Here is a 13,324-nt window from a genome sequence, read left to right as displayed (position 1 = left end):
CCACGCAGTAAACTTAAGTCTCCATCCTCAACTCTCTCTTGTGCTGCTGCTGCCCAGCACAGGTGAGTTTTGACTTGTTGCAGATTGCCTTCCACTCCCTAGCCACTGCCCAAGCTAGGAATGGAATAGGTAGGCCTCTGCTTGACTCTCCCTCCCGTAGCCAAGACTGGTAGAGTAAAGGAAACTCTCCAGGTGCGATCCTGAGGGGAAACCGGGAGCGCTTAGGTATATATCTTTAAATTATACATAGTAAATTATTCATATTAATGTTTGTCTCCCAGTTTAAACTCCCCCTTTAGACTGTCAGCTTTGTGGGCAGGAATGTGTTTGCTAATTCTATTGCATTGGACTCTCTCAAGCACTTAGTAGAGTGCTCTGCACATAGTAAACAATCAGTACCACTGATCGACTGATTGACAGGCATTGTACTAAGCACTGGAGCAGATACAAATTAATCAGGTTGGGGACAGTCCATGTCCCACGTGGGGCTCATAGTCGTCGTCTCCTTCTTACAGATGAGGAAACTGAGGCTCAGAGAAATGAAGTGACTTGCCCAAAGTCATACAGTGGACAAGAGGTGGTGCCAGGCTTTGAGATGGCGGGAATACTGGAGGGGCATTTAGACTTCACCACAAGGTGGAGCAATAATGAACCGGCAGCAGAGGAAAAGGTTACAAAAATGATTCATCTTTTTTTATTGAGTTACAACAAATGAGCAACGAGTTAAAAAAGTTTTTTTATCCAAACTCCCTAGCATTATATTTGTGCAGTGTTTTGAAAGAGGGATATAATCTGCAAACATAACAATCTGCATTGCCACATTTACATCAGATATGTCTTCCCCGCAAAAAAACAGTTTAGGGTTTTTTGAAAAGTGCACTTCCAGGATCTCAAATCGACCTAGAAATTCAGAGGCGAGGCTGACATATATTTTGTCGCTGTCGCCCTCCAGCTGGGAAGATCTAGAAATCACAAATCTGTACCGTGTAAAGCAGAAAGGAATTTCACTTCAAACAGAATCGAGCGAAATAAAGTCAGCTCCCTCAGCCCTCCAAGAGGTGCTTAAAAGACGACAGAAATATGCCATGGAGCTCTGTGAAGTCCCACAGTACAGTCATAACTGTCTCCCCGTCTTGCTGCTGTCTATTCCTCTATTGTCCTCTCCCAAGCGCTTAGTCCAGTGCAATGCACACAGTAAGCGTTCAAAAAATACGATTGAGTTCCTCCTGATTCCCAGGCACGGGCTCCAACCCCTAGGCCACGCGGCTCCTTGTGGGCAGGGAACATGTATACCACCTCTGCTGTACTGTCCTCTCCCAAGCGCTTAGTACAGTGCTCTGCACACAGTAAGCCCTCGATAAATATGACCGACCAACTGACAGTGAGATCTAGCAGGTTCGAAGTGGGAATCTGCCTCCAGCGGCATAGAAACTGTACTCCATCATGCGCAGCTGGGTTGCGCTGGTAGTTGCCGTTTGTAAACAATCTCTCGGACGAAACCTGGGTTTACGTCTCGGTGCACCAAGTTTGGGGGGAAAAAAAAAACCAACAACAAAGAAACAAAACCCTAAACTGTTGTTGAAAGCAAAAGTTGATATAGTGTGGTGACTAATGCTACCAAACCAAAAAAAAAAGGAGGGGGGGAATGGGGAGAGAAAGAAAAGAGAACGAAATCTCCAGATACCTCGCAATGGCATACAATCGAAAAGTAACAGGTAATAGATCTCCCACGCTGTATAAATCGGTTCTGGTAGGGCAGGGGCGGAGGGAGCGCGAGACCTCTTTATTTACAAGACCCTTTCAGATTATGCAGTAGTTGGACTTTGGCACTATGAACGACTCATCCGGAGCTCCATGAGAGCCGACTGATAGATTGCTTCCGCAGAGCTTCTGCGTTTGCTGATCAACCCACCACCGGTGATCTCGTCCCAAAGAAGGGAAATGTCGATTCCATCCTATCTTCAAAGACGGATTTCCTCCTCAGTGTTCAGGACAGCAGGGCAGACTGGTTTCCTAAAAAGAGAAACAACAAATCATTTTAAAAATAAAATGGCATTTGCTTAGTGCTTACTATGGGCCCAGCACTGTACTAAGCGCTGGGGTAGGTACAGGTTAATCGGGTTGGACACAATTCCTGCCCCACTTGGGGCTCACAGTCTTCATCTCCATGTTGCAGATGAAGGAACTGAAGGCCAGAAAAGTGAAGTGACTTGCTCAGGGTCACACAGCAGATAGGTGGGGGAGCCGGGATTAGAACTCCCATGCCCAGGCCCTGGACTCTATCCACTGGGCCAAGCTGCTTCTCTTGGGGAAAGAGTTAGTCAGCAAGGCCTATGTCTGCCACCAAGTCAGGCTCCCATGGCAGGAGTTTGCTATACCGAACAAAGGCCTCTTTTCGAGGCTCCTCTAGAAGGCGTTTCTAAACTCCCGCCTTAGGGGCCAAGAGTGGAAAGTGTTTCCAAACAAGGACTCCAATGATCGATTGATAATCTATCCCAGCTCCACCACTTGCCTACTGTGAGACACTGAGCACATTTCGTCATTTCTGTGGGCCTCAGTTTCCTCACCTGTACCATGAGACTGGATATATGGATATGCCCATTTTCTCTCTCCCTTCAACTGTGAAATCCCTGTGGGGCAAGAGCTATGTCTCATCTAATTATTCTGATCCAATTTTAGCCTAGTGTAACTGCTTAACAAATACCACTGAAAATATTACATTTTATTACTAGATTCATCGTTATTATTGTCGTTGTCTCCTGTTCAACATTGGGCTTGGGTGATTGGTAATCCTGGTAATCAATCAATCCATCAATGGCATTTTCTGAGCGCTTACTGTATGCAGAGCACTGGACTAAGCGCTTGGGGGAGCACAATATAAAAGAGTTGGTAGATACGTTCCCTGCTCACAAACAGCTGAGAGTCTGGAAGGGGAAACAGACATTAATAATCAGGCAACCAATGGTATTTACTGAGAGTGTACTGTGTACAGAGCACTGTACTAAGAGCTTGGGCGAATACCTATGAAGGCCAACTTCTTTGGCCATGGGAAGGGATGGTTGGGAAAGGCCAATATCATTGCTGGGCAATCCAAGTTTATCAATCCACCAATCAATGGTATTTATTGATAGCTTAACTGTGTGCCGAGGACTGTACTTGCCCTAGGTCATACAGCTGACAAGTGAAGTCGGCATTAGAACCCAGGTCCTGCCCACTTGAGAGTCCGACAGTCAGTAGACACATTCCCTATCGATCAATGGTATTTATTAAGTGCTTACTGTGTGCAGGGCACTGTACTAAGCGCTTGTGAGCATATAACAGACTTGGTAGACAAGTTCCTTATCAATCAATCTATGGTCTTTACTGAGTCCTTTCAAGTGTGCAGAGCACTGTACCAATGGCTGGGGAAAAGTACAAAATAGAGTTTGGTAGACATGTTTCCTGCCCACAACAAGCTTACAGTCTAGAGTGCTATGTGCAGGGCACTGTACTGAGCGCTTGTGAGAGTACAATAGAGTTGGTAGACAAGTTCTTTATTAATCAGTGGTATTTACTGAGTGCTTACAGTGTGCAGAGTACTGTACCAAGTACCGGGGAGAGCGCAATATAGCGAAGTTTCCTGCCCACAAGGAGTTTAAAGTCTATCTCTGACAAATGTACAAGTAGTCAGTCCTCCCTGGGCAGAAGCAGAACATGCGGTGTGAAGGAGGTCTAGCTGGGAATGATTAATCTCTCTGTACCTCTGACTGGAAGCCCCTTGTGGGCAGAGATCATGTCTACCAACTCTGTTGCAGTGGTAATCAATCATATTAATTGAGTGCTAAGTGCAAGGCACTGTACTAAGCACTTGGGAGAGTACAACACAACTATATAACAGACATACTCACTGCCCACAACGAACTTACAGTCCTCAGGGGGAGACAGACACTAATATAAATTAAGCAATTACAGATATATACATAAATGCTGTGGGGCTGAGGGTGGTTGAATAAAGGGAGCAAATTCTCTTCTCTCCCTTCTGTCACCCTAACTTGCTCCCATTATTCATTCCCTCTCCCAGTCCAGCAGCATTTATGTACACACCTGCCATTTATTCCTTTCTATTATGTCTGTCTCCCCTACTACACTGTAAGCTCCTAAGCACTTAGTACACTGCTCTACACACTGTAAGAGCTTCATAAATATGACTGACTGAATGAATGTGTGGAAGCTGACCCAAGACCAGGCAACTCCATTTTAGCTCTTTGGAATCCTCCATTTTGTGTGCTGTAATTTAACCTCGACGGCAAGAGACAAAGACAAACTTAACCTCACAAGAGCCCCCTTGCCTGGTCCTCCTGCCTGTGAAAAGCTAATCAAGAGAACCAAGAACAGGAATTATGCACTGTCCACCTGAAGACTCCGATGCCAGAGGACTGCAAGATTTGAAATATCAACACCTGACAGAGACCACAAGTAACGCGAAAGAACCCCCCGCCCACTCCAGACTATAACAGACTGCGCTTTCGGCCTCTATGTCGCTGAGGATAGAGCTTGCCTTTAGAGCAACAGGAATTGTCTTCACCTACACAATCTGTTTTACTATTAGGATAAGCTCCTTGTGCTGTCTTGCCGCGATTTCTTTTTCTGGAACATGACAAATGGGTGGGCTGAAATCCCACCTGCTCTAACTTCCCCGTCAAGTCCAGAAGGCCCTTTTGGTCTGCCTCCTTAGCCTCGTGTGTGTCTGTTTTCAACTCAGCATCCCACTGGGCATTTTCTTGCCTTCTTCCTGCCCATGTATATTACGTGCTTGTGCAGAACCTCCACTTTCCTGTCCCATGTGAGTCCACTACCTCCCTGATCCACCCGTGTCTTCCATTTTCCTGTCAAGCTCCACTCGGAGTTTGCCACCATGCTTGAAGAGGAAAGTGTTGCCACCCTACCTCACGGCTCCCAGGGCCTGCCTTTGATCCCAAGAAGAGGCAAAATGATGATTTTTTTTTTTTTAAAAAAAAGGCAATTTTTTTTTTTGCTTTATGGTATATGAGCTCATCAGGTTGGAGACAGTCCACATCCCACGTGGGGCTCACTGTCTTCATCACCATGGGACGAAAGCCCAGTGAAGTGACTTGCCCAAGGTCAGCCAGCAGATGAATGGTGAAGCTGGTATTAGAACCGAGGTCCCTCTGACTCTCAGGCCCGGGCTCCAGCTGCCAGGCCACAACTGCTTCTAGACAGTGGCTATCGGAATGTGCCTGCCGGCTCAAGGCTGATGGTTAAATTAGTTAGAGCCACTGGGGATAAAGGACTCTGCATTGTAGCCATACACCCCCTCTCCCCACCCCAAGGACCAGTGATGTGACCTGACCATTCTGTACAGAAAGAACCAGGGTCATCCCTTCTGGACCAGCCCGACCAGTGAGAAGCAGCGTGGCCTAGAGGAAAGAACCCAGGCCTGGGAGTCAAAAGACCTGGGTTCTAATTCAGGCTCCGCCACTCGTCTGCTGTGTGTGACCAGGGGCAAATCACTTCACTTCTCCTCAGACCTCTCATCCGCAAAATGTCAGTTGGTCAGTCAATCATATTCACCGAGTGTTTACCATGTGCAGAGCTTGGTAGAACAAAGACCTTGGGAAAGTACAATAAATTGACATATTCCCCGCCAGGGATTCAATACCTGCTCTTCCTCCTAATTAAGACTGAGAGCCCCAAGTTGGAGAGGAGCTGTGTCCAACCTGATAAACCTCTATCTACCCAGGGCTTAGTACAGTGCTTGACACATACTAAGCGCTTCACATATACCACAAAATAAACAGTGCTCTGGCATATCTCTGGTGTCTCACATTTGTGACTGATTCTCTCCAATGCACGTGCTCTGAAGCGTTGAAGTCCACGATGGTGTAAGAGGCTCCATGACCCTCCTTTTTCTTCCACCACCTCCCACGATGAGCCAAAGCTGGACTGGACTTGTGGGCTCTTCCAGACCGGGAAAATACCACACCCCCTTTCCCTCCCTGCCACCCGCCCACAGTCCCCTGCTACTTCACGCAGACCAACCTCATTATCTCTCTAACCAGCAGGAAAAAGGCCAATTCAAAACATGGAGCATTAGGTATCTTTTTTTGTTTTGTTTTTTTAAAGAGAACTAGGCTTTCTTTCTGGATCATGATCCGCTGAATCATTTACCTCTGGGGGAAGATTCTGAACAATATTTCTCTGGATTTTAGGCTAGTGGTGGCAGAAGTCTCTGAATTAAGTCTTAGTGTAAAAAAAAAATTCCTAGAGGAACATAAGGAAAGGGATGTGGAAGGGGCTTGGTGGCTGTTGGCAGGTTGTTCACTCAGGTGTCACTGTCCAAGTATATTACAATAACAATAATTGTGGTATTTATTGCTTATTTTGTGCTGAGCACTGTACTAGCACTGCCAAAGAGAAGCAACGTGGCTCAGAGGAAAGAGCACGGGCTTTGGAGTCAGGGCTCATGAGTTCGAATCCCAGCTCTGCCACTTGGCTGTGTGACTGTGGGCAAGTCACTTCACTTCTCTGTGCCTCAGTTCCCTCATCTGTAAAATGGGGATTAAGACTGTGAGCCCCACGTGGGACAACCCGATTCCCCTATGTCTACCCCAGCGCTTAGAACAGTGCTCGGCACATAGTAAGCGCTTAACAAATACCAACATTATTATTATTATTGGGAAGCAGAGTGGCTCAGTGGAAAGAGCACGGGCTTTGGAGTCAGAGGTCATGAGTTCGAATCCCAGCTCTGCCACTTGTCAGCTGTGTGACTGTGGGCAAGTCACTTAACTTCTCTGGGCCTCAGTTACCTCATCTGTAAAATGGGGATTAAGACTGTGAGCCCCATGTGGGACAACCTGATTCCCCTATGTCTACCCCAGTGCTTAGAACAGTGCTCTGCACATAGTAAGCGCTTAACAAATACCAACATTATTATCCTCTAGACTGTTAGCTTGTTGTGGTATGGAGTGTGTTTGTTATATTGTTATACTCTACTCCCCCAAGTGCTTAGCATAGTGCTCCACACACAGAAATCACTAAATAAATACAAGTGACTGACACCAGGCAAATGTCCAATTTCCCCCTGGATGGTTCCATCCTACTGGAGGGCCAGAACTCTGGGGAGAAGCAATGGGGGTCACTTAATTCCAGAATTGGGGAAGTCTCAGTCACCCAGGCCTAAGGAAGATCCCAAGGCCAGTCAATGACTCTCTGGCCCAGCCTGATTCAGTTTCCTCAACTGTAGAGAAGCACGGCCTATGGGATTGAGCATGGGCCTGGGAGTCTGAAGAACGTGGGTTCTAATCCTGGTTTCATGACCTTGGGCAGGTCACTTCTCTTCGGGCACCCATTACCTCATCTGTAAAATGGGGATTAAGACAGTGAGCCCCATTTGGGGTTACTCCAGTGCTTAGAACAGTGCCTGGGGCATACTAAGTGCTTGATACAATAAAAAAGACCTGGGTTCTAATCCTGGATCCTCTACTTGCCTGCTATGTAACCTTGGGCAAGCCTCCATCACCTCATTTGGAAAATGGGGATTAAGACTGAGAGCCCCCTATATGACAGGGATTGTGTCCAATCTCACGTTTGTACCTACCTCAGCGCTTAGTACAGAGCCTGGCACATAATAAGGGCATAACAGATAACATCAAAAAAAAGACCTGGGTTCTTTTTGCAGCTCCTCCACTTGCCTTCTGGATAAACTTGGTCAAGACATTTCTCTTTTCTGTGCCTCCATTACCTCATTTGTAAAATGGGGATTAAGACCATGAGTCCCCAGTGGGTCAGGGACTGCACCCAATCTGATTAGCATGTATCTATCCCACGGCTTAGTAAAGTGCCTGGCACATAGAAAGTGCTTAACAAATACCATTAAAAAAACCAAAAAAAAAACTGTCAATAGACAGGGCAGGCTGGGTAAGGAGGAACAGAGCTACTACAAGCATTGAGAAATGTGGTAAAGGATCAAGTAGCAACTAAGGGGGCCCAAGTAGCCCAAGTCCAACGTGCTTGGCCACACGGCCCCAGGGAGGGGATGTGAACTGGCCATTTTGGAGCAGGTCATTACGTTGGTCAGCCTTTACCGTCTCTTTCAAGCCAGTTGTGGGCCAAGAACCCCTGAAGCCACTTTACTCAAGAGAGTGAGGACAATTTGGAGTTACTGATTATGTATCACCACACATCTAGACTGTAAACTCCTTTTGGGCTGGGAATGTGTCTACCAACTGTGCCGCACTGTACTCTCCCAAGTGCTTAGTACAGTGCTCTGCATGTGCTAAGTGCTCAAGAAAGATGACTGACTGATGTGAGGGCTGGGCAGTCCTGCTGCCCAGGTCAGTGGATGTGTGGCTTTGATGACCTGCTCAGCCGAGATATGTGGAGGGGCCGACCGGCTGGGCGTCTCTGAGCCTCCGTGACACCCTTTCTCTTTGGCCAGTTCTTGGGCACAGACTTACCAGTCTGTCCCAGTTCCCTCACTTTCCATCCAGACCGGCCCTGGGGCACCAGCCAGACTTCCAATGCTGGCAGCTACAGGGATTTGAGCTTCACCTGGGCAGAACCAGTGAGCAAAGACAAGCTCCGGAAAAGAACTTGTTAAATGCTATGTGCCAAGCACTGTTCTAAGCACTAGGATAGATACAAGCTAATCAAGTTGGACACAGGTCCTGTTTCACAAGGCTCACACTTATCCCTAATTTTACAGATGAGCTGACCCTCAGAGAAGTGAAATGATTTGCCCAAGTCATATAGCAGACAGGTGGCGTAGCTGGGATTAGAACCCAGATCCTTCTGACTCCTAGGCCCATGCTCTAACCACTGACCCATGCTGCTACTCTGGAAGGCATCTGGGCACCTTTTATATTTCCCTCCTGTCTGTATTTAAACAGGCTGGAAGAAGGGCCTTTTTTTTTTCCATGAAAAAGAACTGCTAAATGCCGTGTGTGCACAGGCACGTGTGTATACACACGCGCGAGCGCATACACACACACACACACACACACACACACACACGGGCCTACACACCCAACTGAAATCTGTTTCTCGACAAATTGAGAGGAAAAAAAGACTCTCACTTGTTGGACGGTTCTCAACACTCGGCTAACTCTCCATCTGGCCACCCGTTTGGAGATCCTCTGCCTGATCTCGCATGGACACTCACCAGCTTTCGAACGGTCAGATTAGCAGAGACGAGGGTTGAAAGGGGTCTTTGTTGATGAGGACTGGAAAATGTTCAATGGGTCTCAGGGAGGAGAAAAGGGCCAGAATGAAATCTTTTGCTGTCTTAATAACACACTGTTTTGGGGGAACCTCTAATGGGGCATTCTTCTGCCTCACAGGGCAGGATATGTGTCATCCAACTCTGATATATTGAACTCTCTCAAGTGCTTAGTACAGTGTTCTGCACACAGGAAGCAGTCAATAAGTACCATTGATGGACTGATCGATTGATTAGACTATCCCTCTAGACCGTAAGCTTGCTGTGGCCAGGGAACGTGCCTATCAACTCTGATATGCTGTCCTCCCCCAAGCGCTTAGTACAGTGCTCTGCACACAGTAAGCACTCAATAAATACCACCGACGCTGTCTGACTACTCGCCCCCATCTCTGGTCCTCTCACTCCCTTGTTCGGCTGTCACGTCCTGCCTCCAGATCCGTGGCGGAGACCTCTGCGTCCGGTCGCAACGGGATGGACTCGGATACAGCGCCCCTCTCCGAGAGGTCTTCCAGAAGAAAAACGACGCTTCTCTACCACCCCTTCCAGACACATCATCCGAGTGGGCTCCCTCCCTCTGTGGACCCCCACCAGAATTCCAGGGATGTCCCTTGACGACCAGGATTCAAAAGGGAGTCAGAGGCTGGATGAGTCTTTATAGAAGGGAAGTCCTGGGGTGGATCAACGGGACAATGGGAATCTCCTGGACTTTGAGAGCGAGAGATCACCTTGCCCCAACACCCCACAAACTCACTCCCCTTCCCTCCTGGGATGTCTAAGCCGAGTTACAGAGACTAAGCCGAGCGAGGAAGATGCCTTGCGGCAAACCGGCGTGTTACCTTCGTCTAAGCCAGGCAGGCCTCCCCAGATAAGATTTCCGGGTCTGAGTGGGCGAGCCCTCCCGGGCCGTCTGAGACGGCATCGTCCTCCCCGACGGTCACTTCTACCCAGTCCACGCCGCTGGCTTCCTCGTGCCCATCCCCACCAAGGCCATCCTGGCCCCCACCCCCTGCCTCGGCTCCGACCGCCGCCGGCCGGTCCTCCACTTCCTCCTCCTCCTCCTCCTCATCACCCCGGGGACGCAGCCGGACCTCCCCTCTCCCATTCTGTGGGCTGTCGGCTGGGGGCCCGGCCCCCCTCCAGGGGGGGAGGGGCTCATGGCCGCAGTCCTCGGCCCCGTCCCGGGGCTGGACGACCCACTTGAGCGTCCCGGTCCTGAGCAGGCCCCGGTTTTCCTTGAACCAGCGCACAATCTCGGTCCGGACGAGGCCCGTCTGGGCAGCCAGCCGGTCATATTCCTGAGGGGTGGGCCACTGGGTTCGGGAGAAGGTGGCCCGCAGGAGACGGACCTGCTCCCGACTCTCGGGCGGGGCTGGGCAGGGGGCTGCGGGGCCGGGCCGCGGGGCACCATTCGGGGCCCCGGATTCCGCCAAGACCCGTTCCCTGCCATCCCCCAGCTGCCTCCGTTCCGAGAACCAGGGGTCGGCCTCCACCCCAAGCCTCCCTGGCTCCCCCGGGGTGGGGGTCTTCTCCCCAAAGTGCCGGGGGGCAGTGTCCAGGCCGGCCCTGCGGCCACGGGGGTGGCGGGTGGCCGCGATGGCCAGACGGTCCTTGGCCAAGGACTCGCTGGTGATGTGGACAATGCCCCTCTGGCTGCGATACCGGTGATCGCTGAACCACTTCTTGATCTCGCTGCGCGAGAGGCCGGTGACCCCGATGAGCCGGTAGACCTCGGCCTCGGCGGGGAACTGGCTGGCCAGGAAGCTGGCCTTGAGGGCGGCAATCTGCTCCTTGGTCTTCTTCCGGTCACCAGGCGGGGCCGAGGGGGAGGGGGCCGCCGCCTGGGCCCGCTTGGTCTCCAGGGCGGGCCGGGGGTCTGGGGGCGGGCGCTTCTGGCCGGGGGCGGGTCCCCCGGCCACTGCCAGTGCAACAGGAGAGCAGGGGACCGCTGGGGCGTCAGCCACCTGGGCCAGGACCAGGCCCGCGGGGCCGAGGATCTGGCAGGGCACGGCGGTCCGCGGGCCGGGCCGGGGCATCTGGGCTGGCAGGACAGCGAGGGTGGGTGGGGCCGGGGGGATGGTGCCGTTGAACATCTTCTTGCGGGCCTCCTCCACCTCCTCCGGGGACCAGCTGATGCCGTGCTTCAGCCGCTGGGTGGCAAACCAGACCCTGATGTGTTCCTCAGGGTGCCGGGAGGCGGCTGTCAGCCATGACAGTTCCGCCTGGGTCGGGTAGGGGAACCGGTTGAAGGAGCCGATCATGGTGGCATTGGTGTCCAGGGCCGAGTCGTACTTGGCACTGTTCAGGGGGACGGGCACCTTAGGGACCAGGTGGATGTTCGGGGGTGGCTGGACCGAGGGCGTGACGTGGCCCGCGGGGGCCCGCAGCGGCTCTGCCCCGTTGAGGCGGGGGATGCCCCCCGCTGGCTCCTCCTCCACCCTCCGAACTCCCCTGGTCTTCCCCGGCCCAGGGTTCTCAGGGTCGGTGCGGCCAGCAGGGGCCTCGATAGACTGTTCCAGTACCGTCTGGTTGTTGCGCTTGAGCAGCTTGAGCTTGAAGTTGGTCTCCCCTGGGTGGTGGCGGGCGTTGTGGTCCGACAGGGAGTCGTACTTCTTGGTGGTGAAGTCGCACTCAGCGCACACGTACAGGGGGTTGAGGATCACATTGGGGTGGTGCAGGTCCACGTGCTCTGTGAACTCGTTCAGGTTCTGCGTGGAGTAGGGGCAGTATTTGCACTCATAGCCCCCCTGGAGCTTCTTGGGCTGGGGTTCGCTCCTCGCCTTGGCCTCGGGGGCGTCTCCTCCTCCTCCTCCTCCCGCTCCCCCGGGTTCGGCCATCGGAGTGCCTGCAGCCTCCCTCTTCACCCCAGGCTGCACAGCCCGGAGCATGCACGGGGTCGTGGATTTCCTCTTGCTGGCCATGGCGCCAGGGGGCCTGGGGAGTGGTGACTTGGGGCGAGTAGGGGGCTTCTCAACAGGCCGGCCTTCCCTCGGACGGGCCGGTCTCGAGGCGGAAGTCCTGTCGGCCTGGGGGACGCTAAGCCTCGTTTCTGCCTGCCATCCGGCCGTGTGACACCTGCAAGGCATTAAGGGAGATGAGCGTCAGACGGAGACAATGTCACACCGAGATGACTGGTGAGGTGGGGGAGTGGTGTGGCCTAGTGGGTAGAGCCTGGCCCGGGTGTCAGAAAGACCTGGGTTCTGCTCCAGACTCAGCTACTTGTCTGTACTGCGACCTTATGCGAGTCACTTCATTTATCTGGGCCGCAATGACCTCATCTGGAAAATGGGGATTCAGACTGTGAGCCCCATGGGGACCAGGGATTGTCTCCAACCTGATTAATTTGGATCTCCCCCAGTGTCTAGTACAGTGCCTGGCACCTAGTAAGCACTTAACAAATGCCATTAGGAAAAAAAAAGCAGATGGGAGGGAAGGGAAACCAGGTAATAATAATAATTATGATATTTGTTAAGCGCTTACTTTGTGCCAAGCGCTGTTCTAAGCGCTGGGGTAGATACAAGGTAATCAGGTTGTCCCACATGGTGCGACAGTTTTAATCCCCATTTTACAGATTTGGTAACTGAGGTCCAGAAAAGTTAAGTGACTTGCCCAAGGTCATACAGCAGACAAGTGGCGGACCCAGGATTAAAACACACGTCTCTGACTCCCCAGCCCATGCTCCTACCACTAGGCCACGCTAGGTAGGAACAAACGACTCCCACAAATGGGATGAGTCGCTCAATCGATGGGATTTACTGAGTGCTTACTATGTGCAAAGCACTGTACTAAGCACTTGTGAAAGCATAACACAATAGAATTTGAGATTTTTTTTAATGGTATCTGCTATATGTGCCAGTTACTGTATTAAGCAGTTGGCATAGATACAAGTTAATCAGGTTGGACAGTCTGAATCCCTAATTTCCACATGAGGTAACTGCGGCCCAGAGAAATGTCCAAGGTCACCTAGCAGATGAGTGGCAGAGCTGTGATTAGAACCCAGGTCCTTCTGACCCAAAGACCTCCATAATAACAATTATGGTACTTGTTAAGCATTCATTATGTACCAGGCATTGTAATAAGTGCTGTGGGGGAATACAAGCAAATAAGGTC

The 13,324-nt window shown here is 51.2% G+C and overlaps 1 protein-coding gene and 1 non-coding gene across 5 annotated transcripts in view; both read right to left on the bottom strand.

Moving 5' to 3' along the window:
• Nucleotides 1-72: 72 nt before the first annotated feature.
• Nucleotides 73-210, bottom strand: LOC114811497. Its single transcript, XR_003759195.1, has one exon. It is a non-coding gene; the product is annotated as a small nucleolar RNA SNORA7 (small nucleolar RNA).
• Nucleotides 211-666: 456 nt separating this feature from the next.
• ZHX2 (zinc fingers and homeoboxes 2) overlaps nucleotides 667-13,324 on the bottom strand; it is an 83,649-nt gene continuing 70,991 nt past the window's right edge. For 3 of the 4 annotated variants that reach the window (XM_029063273.2, XM_029063275.2, XM_029063272.2), the window contains one exon: nucleotides 9,851-12,289. In XM_029063273.2, the coding sequence (XP_028919106.1) occupies nucleotides 10,060-12,135 (2,076 nt within the window). In that variant the 5' untranslated portion in view covers nucleotides 12,136-12,289 and the 3' untranslated portion in view covers nucleotides 9,851-10,059. Of the gene's footprint in view, nucleotides 2,014-9,850; nucleotides 12,290-13,324 lie in introns of those variants that run through there. The other variant, XM_029063274.2, reaches the window with a different exon arrangement.

Source organism: Ornithorhynchus anatinus, chromosome 4 (genome assembly GCF_004115215.2).
Source record: "Ornithorhynchus anatinus isolate Pmale09 chromosome 4, mOrnAna1.pri.v4, whole genome shotgun sequence".
Classification (NCBI taxonomy): Eukaryota; Metazoa; Chordata; class Mammalia; order Monotremata; family Ornithorhynchidae; genus Ornithorhynchus; species Ornithorhynchus anatinus.
The sequence above is the reverse complement of the archived record's forward strand: the minus strand, read 5'-3'. Positions and strand labels throughout refer to the sequence as shown.